The sequence below is a fragment of the Diceros bicornis genome, chromosome 21 (genome assembly GCF_020826845.1).
Source record: "Diceros bicornis minor isolate mBicDic1 chromosome 21, mDicBic1.mat.cur, whole genome shotgun sequence".
Classification (NCBI taxonomy): domain Eukaryota; kingdom Metazoa; phylum Chordata; class Mammalia; order Perissodactyla; family Rhinocerotidae; genus Diceros; species Diceros bicornis.
In genome coordinates, this window is record NC_080760.1 from 49,266,832 (window position 1) to 49,286,147 (window position 19,316).

Below are 19,316 nucleotides of genomic sequence, written 5' to 3' on the forward strand. Positions count from 1 at the left end.
TCTGTTCTTTGCTGTACGTGTGCATAGCCTTCCATCAGCCACGTCTGTGCAGGGAGCTTTTCAAGGCTCTCTGTGGCTGTCTCACTTCCTGGATTTCTGTGAAATCTGGCTAGTCTGCCAGTCTATCGCTTGCCCTGCCCAAAACTGCAGTATTAGGCTTGCTGATTCACTGGTCTTCTCTATTCATTTGCTACAAAAATTGCTACTGATATTGACAGTGCTGCTGGGCATGGGGGTTTTTCACACTTTCTTCTACATTAAGTGAGCCACCTCCTACAGCAAAAGTACTCATTTTCATGGCCTTCCCCATCCCACTGGAACTAACGCATCATCTGTGCCTGGGAGGAGAGGGAGTAGCATCCCCAGGCACACAGACTCCCACTTTTCTTACCTGAGATTTAGCAATTTTTCACAAACAAATTTATTCTATTTTCTATTTATTTTGTAACTCCAATCAGTTTCCAGAGTCCTGAAATGATTATTTTTAACCTTTTGGTCAGCTTTTATTGTTGCTTTTTATAGAATGGCTTTGCTGAGCTCCTTACTTAGGTATCCCAAAAGTCCTATGTTCTATCATTACGGTTTCTTTTTTTAAACTTAGGTTATTTTGGACCTCTGTCTATAAGAGCATATGTATAGTTTTATTTCATGCTTTTTAACATCTTCCAAATCTTTCATTATATGCATGTTTCAGAATTTATTAGTCTTCAAATAATGAACATTTAGGTTATTTCTTATGGATTATAGTACAAAGAATGATCCCAGAATTAACCTTGGACATCAGTATCAGCATATTTTGGCAAATATATCTGAAGAGTAAATTCCTGGCAGAGAACCCAGTGAATTTCAATAAATTACTTTTAATGATTTCATTTAAAAACTCTTTCCCCATTCTCCAGGCTAACATACATTTAAATAGATTCTAAACTCAACTGGAGAGAAAAATCTCATTTACACATACTTAATTAAAATTCTAATCACTTTTCCATTCTTCGCAATTCGTGACAGTGTTAGTATTAATGTTATAATAGTTTCACTTTTCAGATAGGGAGTTAAAGTGATAATTTAATAATGACTAGTTTACAATGTAAAATTATAAACATAATTTAGTCTGCAAGCTACCAAATATGACTTAATTTCTCTACTGATTTAAAAGCATTATTTCAAAGACCTGTAAAGTTGTAGCTACAATATCAGTTGTGTCCACGTGACATCAGAAGAAACAGTTATCTAAAGTTGAAAAAAATTGTCTAAAATCACAAATCTGATAAGTTCAGTTAGTTAAGTTCAGGCTTAACCTTGGATGTGATTGACTCAGATTTCATTTTTGTTTTTTTAACTACACTCTTTGCTTTATAATGTAGTTTTACAAAGATGATGTTTAAAATGGGCTTTAATTCTAGTGATGTTTTTGTGACACCATTATAATCACCTAACTGTAGAGCTATGTTTTTTTTTTTTTTAATTTTTAATGGTATTTTTGAATAGGGCCCCAGTTAAGTTCTTTTCCCATGAATCTGTTTTTAACCACATACAATTCTGTGTCACACCTCCTAACACTTTTCAACAGGGCAAATATTTCGCATTTATGTAGTACGTTTTATTTAGAATGTGCTTTACAATAATTTATTAATCTTCACACATTTTTAGTAAAATGGCAGGGAACATATTTATAGGCTTATTTTAGAGAGATTGAAGTAATGATAGATTCAAATGATTCTTCTGAGCTCACAATACCCCAAATAAGTTAGAGAAAGAATCTATATTTACAGTAAAATCTAAACCGTTTAACCCTTAGCCTTTTGTGCTTATTGTAGTGACTTGAATTTGTCTTCATTTGCCTTCCCTTCCTCCTACTCTGCAAGTGTTGGCTGATTATGATTTCAACTTCATTTTTGATTGGTGTTCATACTATTTTTGTTATTTTACAATGCCTTGTTTGTACTACAAGCTTCAAATCATTTTTTACATTCTGCTTTTGAAAAGGAAGACAGAGTGTATTTATTTGTAATAAATTTACTGAATATATTTCAAATATATTTTTAATTCTAAGTAATTCAGGAAATGGTTTCCCCTGAATCTTTTCATACTCAAATATGCTTATATTTCTTCTATCATAACAGCCTCCCTCTGTGCCTCAAACTACAGTCCTTTTGTCTTCCTCTTTGTAGCTGTACAACTGGAAGAAGCTGCCTGCCCTTACTGTGTCTGTGACTTACTCACATTTACTCTTCATCCCGCTGAAATGGATTCCAGCTCCACCCTTCACCAAAACTGCTATTTCTGAAGTCAGTAATGCTTTTATTGTTAGTGAATCCCATGGAATTAGTACTTGGCTGCTGACAGAACGTGAATGCACCACCGACTTGCTGTGGCTGTCATAATATGATTACTGCCTTATCCTTCTCAGTTTCTTGCCACACTTTTTGGTCTGCTTTGTGTAGGCCTTTCTTCTTCTACCTATTCTTTCATGTTGATGTTCAAAGCTGTGTCCTAAGCCCTTGTCTCACTCTGTGAGTGTGCCTCACGCAATCCTGCCTATTGCTGACACTTGTGTACAAATGGATTCTTGTGCTAAGGGTTTCTACAACCGCCTTCCATCACAGTACTTCTTTAGAAGGACTCAGAGGACTCAGAAAATCTGTTATACTCTGTGATTATGGTTTATTTCAACAAAAAGATGCAGGTCAAAATCAGCAAAGAGGAGAGGAGCACGGGATTGAAGGCCAGGAAGAATCAGGCCTGGCTTCCAGGTGTCCCTTCCCGGTAGAACCACACAAGGACACAGTTGATCTCCCAGCAGCCGTGTGTGCCAACACATGTGAAGTGTTGCTCCCAGGGAAGCTCACCTGAGCCTCGATGTCCAGCATTTTCATCGGGATCCGTCACAGAGGCACACAGTCAATGCCTGTACCCGACCTCAGCTGCGGAGTCTTTCACCACCTCTCTACCTCCTGAAGCAAAACAAATGTTCCCCACCAACCACGTGACTAGGGCAGACTTATCTGGCCAGACTGGTACAGCATGGCCTCAAGTCTCAGGCATACAGAAGCACTCTTAGCAGGCAGAACCCTCCATGGGCTCAGAGGTCATCTCCTAGGAGCCTGCCAAGGACCAGCCTTGACCGCTGTAATTTCTCTGTAATGTGTATGGCTGAGTAACCCTTCCTTGCCCACTTCTGTATCCACATCTTTAACTTCTAAATTTCCATTTCCTCTATCTGATTGCTATAGAATGTCTCAATTTTTGTGTACCATAGACCATTGCATATTCGACCTGTACAAAATTGATGACCTCATGATATCACTCTGCTACTGATCCTTCTTCTTGCCTTCCAGAAACCGCTTGGCATTCTTTGCTCATGTACTCCATATCCAGTATATTACCATTTCTAATAAAATTAAACATTATAAATAACTCCAGATCTACCTTTCCTCATCCTTCCTGCCACTTCCCTACTCCAGGCCATCTTTACCACAAACTGGAATTACTGAAGAGCTTCCATCTGGTGTTTCTGCCTCCAGTGTGATTTTTTCCTTTAATATGTAAGATATCATAAAATTCACCCATATAAAGTATACAGTTCAGTGGTTTTTAGTATACTCGAGTTCTGCAACTGTCACCATAATCTAAGTGAGACCATTTGTATTACCCCCCAAAATAAACCTCGTAATGGACAGCAGTCACTCCCCATTCTTCTGCATCCCAGGCAACCACCAATTTACCTTTTGTTCTTTTTACGTGGCTTTTATGAAGATACAATTCACATATCATATGATTCACCCATTTAAGGTATACGTTCATTGAATTATTGTATATACACAGTTATGCAACCATCACCAGTCAATTCTAGAAGATTGTCATCATCCCAAAAGGAAACCCTTTACCCGTTAGCAGTCACTCCCCATTCCCTTCCCTACCCTCCCTCACTTCTCAGTCTTATGCAGCCACTCATCTGTCTCTATAGGTTTGCCTGTTTTTGACATTTTGTGTAAAACATGTGCAATATATGAAATCTTTTGTCCTGGCTTCTTTCACTTAACATACTGTTTTCAAGGTCCATTCAAGTTGCTTTTTATTGCTGAATATTATTCCATTATATAGATATACCACATTTTTTTTTGTCCATTCATTAGTTGAGAAATTTTGGGGGTTATTTCTGCTTTCGGGCTGTTATGAATAATGCTCTGTGAACATTCATATACAAGTTTTTGCATGGATGTACGTGTTCATTTTCTTAGGTATTACCTAGGAGTAGATTTGCTAGGTCATATGGTAACTTTATGTTTAACGTTTTTGAGGAGCTACTAAATGGTTTTCCAAAGTGGCTGGGACATTTTACGTTGTCACCAGCAATGTATGAGGGTTCCAGTATCTCCACAATCTCACCAACACTTGATATCGGCTGTGTCTTTGATTATTGCCATTCTAGTGGGTATGTTAGTGGTATTTCATTGTGGTTTGGATTTGCATTTCCATAATGACTAATTATCTTTTCATGGGCATATTGGCCGTTTTATATTTTGTTAAGAGAAATGCCTATTTATATCCTTTGCTCTTTAAAAAATTAGGTTATGTGTCCTTTTATTATTGAGTTGTAAGAGTTCTTCATATATTCTGGATACAAGTCGCTTATCAGATATATGATTTCAAAAGATTTTCTCCCATTTTGTGAGTTGTATTTTCACTTTCTTGATGGTAATTTTGTAGCACAACAGTTTTAAATTTTGATTTAGTCCAATTTGTCTATCTTTTCATTTATGCTTTTGGTATCTAAGAAATCGTTAGATGACTTAAGGTTGTGAAGATTTACTTTCTTGTTTGCTTCTAACAGTTTTACAATTTTGGCTCTTACATTTATATTTTTATGTGTGTGTGAGGAAGATCGGCCCTGAGCTAACATCTGCCAATCCTCCTCTTTTTCTGCTGAGGAAGACTGGCCCTGGCCTAACATCCATGCCCATCTTCCTCTGCTTTATATGGGCCGCCGCCACAGCATGGCTTGACAGGCGGTGCGTCAGTTTGCGCCCGGGATCTGAACCAACGAACCCCAGGCCCCCGCAGTGGAGCGCACGCACTTAACTGCTTGTGCCACCGGGCCAGCCCCACTGGCTCTTACATTTAGATTTCTGATCTGTTTTGACTTAATTTTTGTGTATGACAAGAAGTAGAAGTCACACTTTATTTTTTTAATGTGGATATTCAGTTGTTAAAGTACCACTTGTTAATGAAACTATTTGAAAATTAATTGACTGTAATTTAAGCTGGGCTCTGAATTCTATTTCATTGTTTTTATATCTGTCCTTTAATCTGGTACCACACAGTCTTGAATAGTATTGCTTTTTACTAAGTTTTGAAATGGGAAGATAACAGTCTTTAATTTTGTTTTTCCTTTCTAAGATTGTTCGGGCTATACTGGGTCCTTTGGATTTCCAAGTAAATTTTAGGATCAGCTTGTCCATTTCTGCAAGGAAATCAGCTGGAATTTTGATAGGGATTTCCTTGAATTTGTAGATCAATTTTGGGGGAATATTGTCATCATAACAATATTATATCCTCCTATTCATGAACATTGAGTATCTTTCCGTTTACTTAGATTTTTAAAAATTTCTCCCAACAATATTTTGTAATTTTTAGTGTGCAGATCTTGCTCTTATTTTTTTTAATTTATTTCTAAGTATATTATTCTTTTCATTGTACTCTGAATGGAATTTTTTTCCTAATTTCATTTTTGGATTGTTCATTGCTAGTGTGAAGAAATACGATTTTTGTATATCAATCTTGTATCCTGCAGCTTTGCTAAACTCATTTATGGGCTCTAATAATTTTTTTGTGGATTCTTTGTGATTTTTCTATATATAGGATTATGCTGTCTATGAATAGAGGTTGTTTTAGCTCTTTCCATCTGACCTGCATACCATTTGTTTCTTTTTCTTACATAATTGTCCTGGCTGGAACCTCAAGTACAAAGTTGGATAGAAGTGGCGAGTGTAGACATCCTGTCTTGTTCCTGATCTTAGGATGACACTTTTTGTTTCTACCATTAAATATGATGTTAGCTGTGAGTTTTCCTACTTTGTTGAGTGTTTCTATCATTGAAGTATGCTGGATTCTTCTGTCAAATGTTTTTTCTCTGTGTATTAAAATAATTGTGTTTTTTGTTGTTTATTCTATGATTATGGTATTACATTAATTGATTTTCAGATGTTAAACCAACTTTGCAATCTTGGTATAAGTTCTACCCTGTTCTTGTGTATATTCTCCTCTTTTTGTTTATGCCCCTGGATTTGGCTCCTTAATATATATTTTTTGAGAGCTTTTGCATCTCTGTTCACGGGGATATTCATCTGTAGTTTCTCCTCTTGTAATATCTCTGTCTGGTTTTGGTATCAGGGCAATATTGGCTTCATAGAATGAGTTAGGAAGTGTTCCATCCTCTAAGTTTTTTGAAAGTTTGTGAAAGATTAGCATTAATTCTTCTTTAATTGTTTGTAGAATTCCCCCATTGAATTCAAGTGGGCCTAGGTTTTTCTTTGCAGCTCATTTTTTGAGTACATTTGTCCCTTGGTGTCTGCGAGGAATTGGTTGCAGAACCCCCTGTGGATACCAAAATCCACAGACGCTCAAATCCCTTAGTCGGCATTTCGTGTCCCCGGGTTCCGCATCTGCGGATTCAGCCAACCGCAGATCATAAACATAGTACGGGCATATGGAGGGCTGACTGTACTAATTCAGTCTCTTTACTTGTTACTATCTGTACAAATTTTCTGTTTCTTCTTGAGTCAGTTGTGATAGTTTGTGTCTTTCTAGGAATTTGTCCATGTCATCTTGCCATCTAATTGTCTAATTTGTTGGCATACAATTGTTCATAGTATTCCTTTATAATCCTTTTCTAGTTCTTTAAAGTCTGGGTGACTTCCTCTTCTTCATTCCTGATTTTAATAATCTGAGTCTTCCCTCTTTTATTCTTGATTGATCTGGCTAAAGGTTTATCAATTTTGTTGCTTAACCAACTTGATTTAATTGATTTTTCTTTATTTTCTATTATCTGTTTCATTTATTTCTGGTCTACTTTTTATTATTTTTTTTTTCTTCTGCTTACTTTGGATTCATTATTTTTTTTTAAAGGTGAAAGTTTACGTTATTTATTTGAAATCTTTCATTTTTTAAATATAGTAATTTAAAGCTATACATGTTCCTCTATGCACTGCCTTACATACATCCTGGAGATATTGGTGTGTTGTGTTTTCATTTTCATTCATCTCAGAGTATTTTCTAATTTTCCTTGTGGATTTCTATTTTGATCTAGTGGTTATTTTGATTACGTTCTTTCATTTCTATATATTTGTGAACTTCCCAAATTTCCTTTTTTAATGGATTTCTGATTTATTCCATTGTGATCAGAGAATGTACTTTGTTTGATTTCAGTCCTTTTAAGTTATTGATGCTTATGTTATGGACCAGCATATGGTCTGTCCTTGAGAATGTTCCATGTGCAGTTGAGAAGCATATGTGGTTTCGGGTGTAGGGTTTTATCAATCCCTGCTTTCAGTCTTATGCTGTCTGTATACACTAAGGCTAGAATGATTCTTCCAAAACACAAACCTAAATATGCAGTTCCCCTGCTTAAAACCATTAAATGCTTTTTAGTACGTTTAATTCTAGACATTTAAAGTTGTATTTAAAATGTCTAGCACTTAGCATGATTTGGCCTCTTCTTTCCCCTCTACTTTAAGCCCCCATCCCCACCCCAAATTGTTTTTATAATTCAGCCATACGGCACTTCTTTCCGTTTCCTGGACATGCCATTACTTTGGGTCTTAAATATGCTTTTCCCTCTGTCTGGAATACTTACTGCCTGTCTTCTGGTAATTAGTTCACACTCGTCCTCAGTGGCACTTCTTATGGAGAACCTACAACTACTACCCACAGCTGCGTTAGATGACTTTCCTTTTTGATCATTTAGACCTGAACTTTCCTTTTATTATAAAACAGTTCACACTTTTATTTATTAATTACATGTCTTTCTTGCTGATTATTGAATAGAGTTGGGGTTATTAAGGAAAGGGGAGAAATCAAAGATGATTCTTAGAATTTCTCCATTGAATATTTGGATCGTAATGTAAGATAAAGAAGAGCAAGTTTTCAAGAATAAGATGATGTATTCAATTTTAGAAATGTTGAATTTTGCTACTTGTTCAGTATCCAAATGGAAATGTGCAAAAAGAATGTGTCCTTGTGGTTCTTAATTTGAGTAAAGCTGTCATGTAGTGTTTCTTCCTCCTTTGTTAGGTTGTGAGTTCCTTGGCTGCAGGGACCCTTGCTTGCTCCTCTGTGTTTTTCTGTTACTTGGCACATCATAGATGCTCAATAATTGCTAGTCGAATTGAGTTGTAAATAACAATGCCCATATATTAGTTATATGGCATTTTAATTTTATTATAAATGTTTTATTGGAAAGCATGCCTAGGGGAAGGAGTTATGGCTGATTGTAGAAAATTGTAGTTTGGAGAAAAATGCTGTTTTCTTTTCTTTTCTTTTTACAACAGTGTATTGATGCATTTTAACAAACTCAAATCTTGTTTTATGAATTCAACTATTTTCCTAACCCTTTTTTTCTATTAAAAAATTGTTTGTTTCTTGTCCTAAATACTGTTGTATTTTCTGTATGAGGTGAATCATGCTCTCTTCTGTCTTCCGTGTAGGACTATAATGATGAAATCAGGCAAGCGCAGCTCCAGGAATTAACATACTTGAATGGTGGCTCAGAAAATGCAGATGTACCAGTTGTTCGAGGGAAATCCACCTTGCGTACAAGAGGTGTACCGACCCCAGCAATAACCAGGTAGGTGTAATTCACTGACTTTTTTTTGTTGTTGTTAGAGTAGGGTACCGTGGCAACAGTTTTAATGTTTCCTTTATTAATAGTCGGATGGCTCTATCACTATATCAGCACAAAGCCTATAAGAATATATTCAGACAGTATGATGTCATATTAAAGGGATTCACTTTGAACTGAGATATTTCCTGAGCTTAAATATAACCTGTACCACTTAATAGCTGATGATTTGAGATATGTTCATTTGATCACTCTGACATTAATTCTTAATTATTTAAAATGGAGCTTATTTTTATGTAAATAATAGCACTGATATGCAAAGTAAGATAGTGGAAACATGTTCTCCCCTTGAGTATAGCATCAGGCTAGTTCCTTGCCACATCTCCAGTGTTGAGTGGTGTCAGGCACTAAGTGGGTGTCCAAATGCGTCTCATCATTTTAGTCACTATAAGTGCTCTGCAGTATCTGAAAAATCCTGGGCTGGTCCAGGCACACAGGATTTTTATTTCTGTCTTTGGATGATGACTACTTTTAATACGAAAAATGTTTTAATGAATTCATAAATCAATTTAAGCAAATCATAAATTGAGATATGACTGTCTCAAATTTATTTGAGAATTATTTTTAATTTTTTAATCTTTGCCCCTTAAAGAACTCAGTGGAAAGGAGTAACACAAATTTTTCACTCGTGACTGTATATATGTTTTCAGTTAGAATTTTGCATGAAATAATTTAAAATAGCATTTTTCTGTATCTACAAGTTCATTTAGAGGAATAAAAAATCAGTTCCCCTATTCAGTGTTGCTGATCAGCGCACCATCAGAGCAATTGCAAACAGGTGTTATTGCAGTATAAAATAAACATAGATCTGGGCATGATGCAGGTGGGTTTTCCCTATAAAAAAGAACTAATAATAATAGAATTGCCGTTGATGATTTAATGAAGTAATTTATGTAGGTGCTCAGTGAATGGTAAATCTCTTTCATTTCCATTTCTTCTACCATTAAATTTACTTGAAATTGTAATAAGAAATTATTTACTCGCTATATTAGTTTCCTGTGGCTGCTGTGTTGAATTACCACAAATTTGGGGGCTTTAAGAAATAATTTATCGTAGTTCTGGAGGTTACGTGTCCGAAATCGGTATTACTAGACCGAGATGAAGGTGTTGGAGCACTGCCCCAAGGCTCTAGGGGAGAATCCTTTCCCTGTCTCTCCCAGCACTGGCACCTGCAGGCCTGCCTTGACGGTATGGCCGTCTCACTCTGTTCTCTCCCTCTGTCTTCATGGTGCCTTCTCCTCTTCTTTGACTCTAATCTCTGTTTGCCTTCCTCTTAGGAGGATACATGTGATTGTGTTTAGAGCCCACTGGGATAATCCAAGGTAATCTTTCCATCTCAGAATTCTTAACCTAGTAATCAGATCTGCAGTGGCCCTCTTTCTAAATGAGGCAGCATTCTCAGAATGCGTATGCTTTGGATGCCGAGTGTAGCAAGTCAAGCACACCCAGTGCCGTTGTTTTGGGGTGCTATGTTCCTTAAACCAGATCTGCCCTTTTTTTTTTTTTTTTTTTTTTGTTGTTTAAGGAAGATCGTCCCTGAGCTAACATCTGCCAATCCTCCTCTTTTTGCTGAGGAAGACTGGCCCTGGGCTAACATCCATGCCCATCTTCTTCCACTTTATATGGGACACCGCCACAGCGTGGCTTGACAAGCGGTGCATTGGTGCGCGCCCGGGGTCTGAACTGGCGAACCCCGGGCCGCCACAGGAACCGGCGAATCCCAGGCCGCCGCAGCGGAGCAGAGCGCGCGCACTTAACCGCTTGCGCCACTGGACCGGCCCCCAGATCTGCCATTTTTACTGAAAATAAGTTCTAATTTAATTGTCCAGTTTTAAATTAAGTTGAAAATGTTATATTATGAACAGATGAGGAAGGCAGAAGCTTTCTGTTTTTTGGAGTATAGTATCTGGAGAAACACCTCCGTCTGCCCAGATGAAAAATTACTCCTCTTCATCACAGCCTAAACATTGTTTGCCATTTAAAGCTTTTCCATTATCTGGATGGTTACTGTTCTCGGATAGAATTATTGTTAAGTTCCCATTTCAGAACCTGTTTTTTGGTTTGTGGTGGAGTAATGGCTCACTCAGTGCTAGATTAAACATCTTTATTTGTGTACTTAGGGTCACCACGCATTTAAGGAGCACGTGCACCAGGCACTGGGCAGAGCACTTGACACAGAGCCCACTTTCTTCCCTCCGTATGCTTGTGGGCTTCCTTGGTACCAAATCTTTCAAATACTCTGTTTTTTACAGTATAAAATTCATATTCCTAGAAGAGGCTTTCAAAGCCCTTCTGTATTTTTTCTTAAGACCTCTCTCCCGTTTAGTCTTTATTGATTCCTTTGTCATATTTCCCGTGTGTTTAACCCGGGCTAGATACTTACTGTTTCATGAAGTTTGTGCTTACACCTTTCAAGACCTCTGTTGACATATTCCTCTGTCTGCAGTTCTGTATTTCCTCCCTCTGCCCCTCTACCTGTTTAAATCCTACTTATCTTTATATGCCAAACTGAAACTTATTTTAACTAACTAACACTTACATTGCACCTATTGATTGAGTACTTTTTAAGGCATGTTACCTATTCACTAGGTTAAGCCTCATGACAACCCTGTGAGGTGGGCACTATTCTGGTAATGTAACCGTTTTACAGATGAGGAAGATGAGGCCAGAGGAGTCAGTTACTTGCCCAGGGTCACACGGCTAGTGATTTGTAGATCCTGCTTAGAACGTGGGCAGTCTGGTTCCATAATCCATGCCTCTCCCTCTCTTTGATCCTTGCCTTGTGTTTTCATCCATCTTTTTTCTTTCATCCATTCTCGCACTGCAGTTCTTCCACAGAACTTTCATTCTGTCACTTTTATTATATTTTCATTATAGCACGATAGCACTTTTCATACAAGCTATGATGAAAAGAATTTTATATTTATTTACTACTTTTTCCCATCAAATCACATATAGTAACTTGCCAAACCAATATGTCCATCTAACAGAATAAAAATAAATTGATATGGGGCCAGCCCGGTGGCATAGTGGTTGAGTTCGTGCATTCCGCTGCGGCAGCCTGGGGTTTGCAGGTTCGAATCCTGGACGCAGACATAGGTACTGCTCGTCAAGCCATGTGTGGTGCCATCCCACATATAAAATAGAGGAGGATTGGCACAGGTGTTAGCTCAGGGCTAATCTTCCTCAGCAAAAAGAGGAGGATTGGCAACAGATGTTAGCTCAGAGCCAATCTTCCTCACCAAAATAAATAAATAAATAAATAAATAAATTATATGGAAATTTGGATAGAAAGTTACAAAAAACCTCAAGAGTAAGGTAAGTATACAAAAAGTACAAGTTATTCTGTAGAGTTGATGGAGTTCGTCTTCCAATGATGCTTTGAGCTTCGTGGTAGCCAAAGCTGAGGAAAATATGGCTATAGAATTCGGTGTCTAAATGTCCAAAAGCAGTAATAACACAAAAGACAAACCTACTCATCGAAGCCTAGCACTTTCTAGTCCTGAGACTTGTGAGAAATATCTCCAGTGGAGAGTCATAAGTCTTCCCTGCAAACAGTCCCTCAGGAAGTCATTTTGAGTTTACCTCTAAAATAAACCTTAGGTCTGTTTTTCTTTAATCGCCTCTCCCGTCCTTCCTAATCTATCTACACTCCTCTTCCAGTTTGCAGTCACAGTCTTAATGACCTTTTAAAATTAAGTTAGATTTATCTTGTCCCTGCTTAACATCCTTCAGTGGCTTCCTTTGCAGCTAGAAGAAAACCCAGACTTCCTGACCTGCGCCTCCATCCTCTGGCACTCTCCTGCTCTCTGACTGTATCTCCTTCCACCTGGCCATTTTCTGTACTCCAGCCAGACTGGTCTCCTTTCTGTTCCCTGAAGAGGCCAAGCTCATTTCTTTCCTGGGTCCTTTACGTTCACCCTTCCTTCTCCCCAAATGCTTTGTCTCCTCTTGTCTGGCTCCCCGCTCTCAGCATTGTGTTCTCAGCATATTCAGGTGCCTTGTCACAGAAGCCTTTGCTGATCTCCTTGTTTAAAGTAGCCATCCCCTAGTCTAGAAGCTAGTCCACTGCACCCTGTCTTGATTACTTAGTAGCATTTATCAAACTGAATTTACCTTTCTTATTTGTTCACTTTTTCATTGGTTACTTCTCATTGTAATATAAACCCATAAATGCCCTTGTACAAGTCCCTGATACTTGGCATATAGTAATCACTCAGTTAATAGTTGCTACATGAATACAATACAACAGCAAATCCTTTAGGCTCTTGCTGATCAAGTGTTGACTGTTTACAATATTTTTTGTTAATGTAGTTCTTGTCTGTCACACATGACTCAATTTACTTGGGGATTAGCTCTGTGGAAATGGTCACGTGGATGTCACCACTTTAGAATTTCACAGTGGAACAGTTACTGGAATCTTCATGAATGTTCCCCACTGTTATCACCTCAGGATACCTTTCTGCTAAAAGATGTAAACAATCTAAAATTAAATCCTGCATTGGCAAATAATAAGTGTTTTAATAAAACTTTTTCATTTCAGTTTCAAATGAGAGAACTAAACTTACACCTTTTTTTTTTACTTAGGAGGTAAGGAAGTTTCTTTAATTCCAGTCTGTCATGTGCTATGCCTGCTAAAAGCATTGCTGTGAATACGAGGCCTCCCTAACTCCTTCCACAGACCCCAGCAGAGAAGGAATTAGGGAAGTAACACAGATAGGAAATTGAGGCCACTCCAGGCAGCACACTTTTTGTTTTGTTTTAGTTTTTCTCAGTAGGTCTCCTACCCTGAATTTTGCCTGCTGCTTTGTTGGTCTGGGCTAGGCAGTTTTGAACCCTCAAGGATGCTCCCTTCCATTCCTCTCTTGAAAACAGTGGGCTTGTTGTGTGTTGCTTTTCCCCTGGCCCACCTGGCCCTTTCTTCCAGGTAGCAGGCAGTCTTATCTCTCTGCGTGTGACACCAGAAACAGCAGGAAGAAAAAGTGAACACAGCGGATGAAGCCTGTCTTTCTAAGTAGTAAACACATGGTCACAGTACTGGGTGCCCACTGTGGTGGTTTTGTTTTAACTTAGGGCGTTAGGCTGACCCCGTCACTCAAGGCCTTTTATCAGCTTGCATCAAGTTGGGGAAATTTTCAGCTGGTTTCTTTACCTGTTTTACCTTCCCCTTTCCCGCTGCCCTTTCTTGGACTGCGATCCCATGTTACGTTCTTCTCATCGCACGTTCCAGACTGTGTGCCAGGGCGCTGGGTGCTGCAGCAAGCTGACGGGGTTGCCCTGGGAGAGTCTAAAGTTTCACAGGACACCAGCCACCGTAATCAACTTCTTTTAGCTACCGCGTGAACGGTCAGCTTAACGTAGTCATTTAGGCTTGCAACATTAGACCGTGCCCCACTGGTTTCAGTGACGCCCAGTGTTTGTGAAACTGGTATTTCAGCAGCTGCTCTGATAGGCAGTGAGTAGCCCCAGTTACTTTGCCTGCTTCTCTGCCCAACTTCTCAAACCCTCAGCTGGGACGCTGTCGCTCTCATTTCCTCATCCACCTCGATTTTCACCTGGGACTTATTCTCTTTTTAAAATGGATTATGAGTGATATCATAGATGCTAAAGATTGTTTTAATGACTGAAAATGATATATTTTCCCCAGAGTATATGAAGTTATGAGAAATGTAGTCAGGAAAACTGAATAGTTAATATAAGGGCCATAAATATTTCACCAGCATATGATATGATTTATATTAATCTAATCTATATTAAAAAGTCCTTTTTTTATTAAGGAAAGGGAAGATATAGGAAAATGATAATATGTTTATTTTTCTACTAGCCAAAATTATAGAAATTTTAAATAAAAAAACATTTTTATAAATTGATTTCCTACTGGTCCTGCCTTCTCAGGCCATTCTACCACCTAAACTATTGGAAAAGTCACCCTCCTCTCCTTCCTTCCGACTCTGTGTCTGAGCCTTTAATAAAAACCCCGGCATCGGTGTATAACATGCATGCGCCACATATGACATGTACTCCCAGGCAGAATACTAGAGGACTTTCCTTGGAAATGAGTTTTTCTTGCCTTGAGGTCCACTGAATTTCTCCTACTGAACTACTCCCTCAGGCCTCAGTTACTTTTTATTCAGGTGCTCTCTGATGGTGTATTAGTGAGTAGCCACGCTGGAGTTGATTAAGGGAGACAAAAGGAGAAAAATGTGTGGTGTCTTTTAAAATCACATTAGTAGACTTTGGGAAGACAATAACTGAGGCCAATAATGTTGCAAATAGTGTGAGAACTTCTGACAAGAACTTGTAATTTAAATGCCAGCCAGGGACAGACAATAAGAAAAGCAGCTAAGCATGGTTCTCTTGGGTATAAGTCAGCCAGGCACGTACACGTCAAGTGCAGCATAAAGCTGAATAAATGTTCTGGGTCTTCCTGCAGACTTCAGGAAGGAAGGAGGAAGATTTTTGACACCCAACATGACAACTGATTTTCCTAGAATCATGTTAAAGAAAATCATTGACAAGCTGAGATAATTTAGGGTGGAAGGAATCCAATGAGTGTGCTAATTTATAGTAGGAATCCCCTCCCACCACACCCTGGCTTTTCAGAAGTTTTAATGTATTCTTTCCTCTTTGAAAATCAGTCAGTCTATATCTGATGTTAGGTCATGCAATGTCACAAATTTTCCTTGAGCTTTTTCTGTGACAAGACTTGAACTTACAGAGATGAGTGAGTCATTGTCCTGACATCAGGGAACTTAAGAGGGCAAAGTCAGAGAAACAAGTAATTATGAGAGAATGGTATAAATAGGGGATGAGGGATATGAAAAAAAGTGAAATGGAAATAGAAATGAGGGTACAAATAATTCTGAGTGGGGAACATGGGTATGAACAAACTTAGGATGAAGGGAAAGAAATATGGCAGGATAGTACCAGAGGGAAGTCACCCCAAGCAGAGGGGCACAGGCTTGAAAGCAGAAAAGATAGGACTGTCTGCTGGAAATTAGGGTGTGGCTGTGGCACTGTGGGGTAATCGGAGGCCCCTCTGGCTCTTACTAGCTGTATGGCCTCACAGAGCTTCTCTCTGAGCCAATTTCCTCATCTTTGAAGTGGAGATGGAACATTGAGTACACACTAATCCAAATCCTACTTAATTTTTTTAGTGTCCCATTCAAGCCCAACCTGTGCCATGATTCCTTCTCTGATTAATTAATTCCTTCTCAGAATAATGCCACACTAGGGGCCGGCCCGGTGGCGCAAGCCGTTGAGTGCGCGCACTCCGCTGTGGCGGCCTGGGGTTCGCCGGTTCGGAACCCTGGGCGCGCACCGATGCACTGCTTGTCAAGCCATGCTGTGGCGGCGTCCCGTATAAAGTGGAGGAAGATGGGCATGGAAGTTAGCCCAGGGCAAGTCTTCCTCAGCAAAAAAAAAAAAAAAAAAGAGGAGTATTGGCAGATGTTAGCACAGGGCTGATCTCCTGACACACACAAAAAAATAATAATGCCACACTAAACGTTGAATTCTTACAGTCCAGGTATTGGATCAGTCTCTCAATATAGGACCTTGGGCAAATTATACATCTCTCTTAAACTCCTTTATTATCAATTCCATTGTTATCAGACAGGAAGACTTGTGCTTCATAATTCCAAAAGGCAGAAATAGGGCTGATAGTTAGAAGTGATAAAGATTTTTGCTATTTTTATTTTTAAATGAAAAAAAACAGTAAAAACATGCTAACAATCAGAACTGGAAGACAATGACAGGCTTCAGAGTAAGGAATGAATGAGCTTTCTGTCTTCAGGGGGATATATGGTGGGATGAAAAGAGAAGATAAGTAAGTTGCACTTGCACTTTATAAGAGGTTGTACTTGTCACACACTGTCTTATTTTATCCACACTTTTACTCATAACTAGTTTGTAATGTGTTGGAGAAGAAACAAAGTGCCTTGAGTTTCTTTCATACGCTGTACGTGGTAGGATAACAAAACAGGTGCTCAGCAATTTTTTTTTAATGGCATTGAAGGTTAGCTGGATCACAGAATAAAGCAGAGAGATAATTGCCAGGTTTCATAACACGTCTGTGACTGCTGTGTCTAAAGCAGCAGCAGTAGCACTTGGAGAGTTTCTTGGAAATACAGAATCTGAGTTCCCCCTAGACCTACTGAGTCAGACTTGGCCCCAACACTAGGTCCCAGGTGATGAGGCTACACGTGGACGTGTGAGAAGTACTGCCCTAGTACCACATTTCACATGATCTCTAAAGGTGCTCAGAGTAAGAGCTGCCAAAGTCATCTATGTAGAAGTTTCCATCCTCATCAGCTCTGACAATTTCTTACCTACGTTCTGAGGGATTATAGCTATAGGCTGTGTTCGCCTTTTCTATTTGCCTACCCTCTCATTCGCTTGTCAACCTCTGGCAAGAAAAAGAATCTCAGAACAATTAAGCATTACTCTCAGAAAAACACAAGATGAAGAAAAGTCGTCAAATGTCTTAGGGATTCTATAGAAAAATAAATTACCCCTTGGGTCATTATTGACCTCATAGATCTCTGGAAGGTTTTTCTCTCTATGATACCAGTGATAGCAGGCTGAGACCCTGACACTAGATCCTGCAGGCACCCACTCCGCGATCAGCAGGCGGTCGGTCCTGCCTTTCCTGAGGGCCAGAAGTCAGCTGGGTTCCCAAAGTCACTCCGTTGATTACACTGGGGTTAGCTTGAGCGTTCAGGGATTCTGCCACCGAATTCATTGTTTTACCTCATACTTTGCGTTTCTCATAAGATTTATAGACAAAAGCCGAACAATGTAGTATACACGTTTATACTTACTCTGCCAGTCTGTGTTGCTGTTGCTAAATGTATAGAATGTATATAAATGTGCTGTTGCTAAATGTATCAAATGAGAACTGAACTTAGTTGTACCTGCTGTCTGCTCTCTCTCCTCATCCTTCAGTAAGCAGCCGAAAGGAAAGGATCAGGACAGAGTCCATGCAGAAGACTACATAATAATTACCATTCACGAAGTGCCTGTTTTAGAGTAGGCACTTTATATACCCTGTGTGTAAACTTCACAACTGTTCTGCAAGAGCTAAATGTTATTAACTCCATTTTACACGTTGGAAAACCAAGGCTCAGCAGCTAACTGACAGAACCATGTTTGAGTGTGGTTTGTTGGAACCCAAAGCATATGCTTTTTCATCACATCCTAAAACCTCTTGTTAATCTGTAAACTAAATATTTAGTTCTTGATTAATCAATAACTTTTTATATTCAGTCTTTCAAAGCACTATTCTCACAAAAATAGCTGTTCACTATAAAAACCTTTCTAGATTATTTTCACATCTGAGTTTCAAAACCAGAAACAATGGTCACCCTGCTGAAAAATGCAAACAGAAAGAACCATTACAATCACATCCATTCATCTCCTTATGAAACTTTCTACTCAGATGTATTATCTTTCTGCTTTTCCATTATCCTCATTCTAAGCTGTGTGACACCCTAATCCTATCAATTGGAATTAACTTTTCTAGTAAAAACAAAATATCCATTGATTTATAAATCTCATCTAATAGACGCTGTTTCTGTTCTCAGCCCCGTATTATCAATCCAGCTGTTCATCTTTACCATGAACTTCATTGTAGCATTCAGTGAATACTTTGCAATATGACAGGATTTTTATGTTAGCATGTCACCCTCCATCATGCCTTCCTCTTATCAGAGTAACATTTCAAACAATACTAACACTATGCTGCTTAACACTGTTCTCATGGAATTTCAAACCCTTAAAGATGAATCTTCAATGCCTCTTTTATAGATAAGTATCTGGAGCTACATGACTTGTCTAGAATTCTGTAACAGATACCTTAGTATGATTCCATTCACCCACTGGGCATGTAACCTGACAATGTTGATGATGATGGGAAAGAATTGTGATGAAAGACCTAAATTTATGTATATATATATTTATATATTCAAGAAACATATTGAATATTTTGTGGTCCATATAGTATCTTGGATGGCAGGGATGGGATATTAGATAAGGAAGCAGGAGCCTTAATTAGTTTGAATATACACAGATTAACTGAAATATCACTAATGAGTTAGATGTACTATAATTGAAAACTACTCTTTCCTCTAATCACATTGAATATTTTTCTAGATATATACTGGAGATAAAAAAGATGAGTAAGACACTATAGAAATTAGAGTGTTGGGCCAGCCCTGTGGCTTAGCGGTTAAGTGCACACGCTCCGCTACTGGCGGCCTGGGTTCGGATCCCGGGCGCGCACCAATGCACCCCTTCTCCGGCCATGCTGAGGCCGCGTCCCACATACAGCAACTAGAAGGATGTGCAACGATGACATACAGCTATCTACTCGGGCTTTGGGGAAAAAAAGGAGGAGGATTGGCAATAGATGTTAGCT

The 19,316-nt window shown here is 38.7% G+C and overlaps 1 protein-coding gene across 2 annotated transcripts in view; it reads left to right on the top strand.

Annotated features, from left to right (window-relative positions):
* Positions 1 to 19,316, top strand: part of KHDRBS3 (KH RNA binding domain containing, signal transduction associated 3) — a 183,124-nt gene that overhangs the window by 90,820 nt on the left and 72,988 nt on the right. For both annotated transcript variants that reach the window (XM_058564981.1, XM_058564980.1), the window contains exon 5: positions 8,706 to 8,845. In XM_058564981.1, the coding sequence (XP_058420964.1) occupies positions 8,706 to 8,845 (140 nt within the window). The remainder of the gene's footprint in view (positions 1 to 8,705; positions 8,846 to 19,316) is intronic.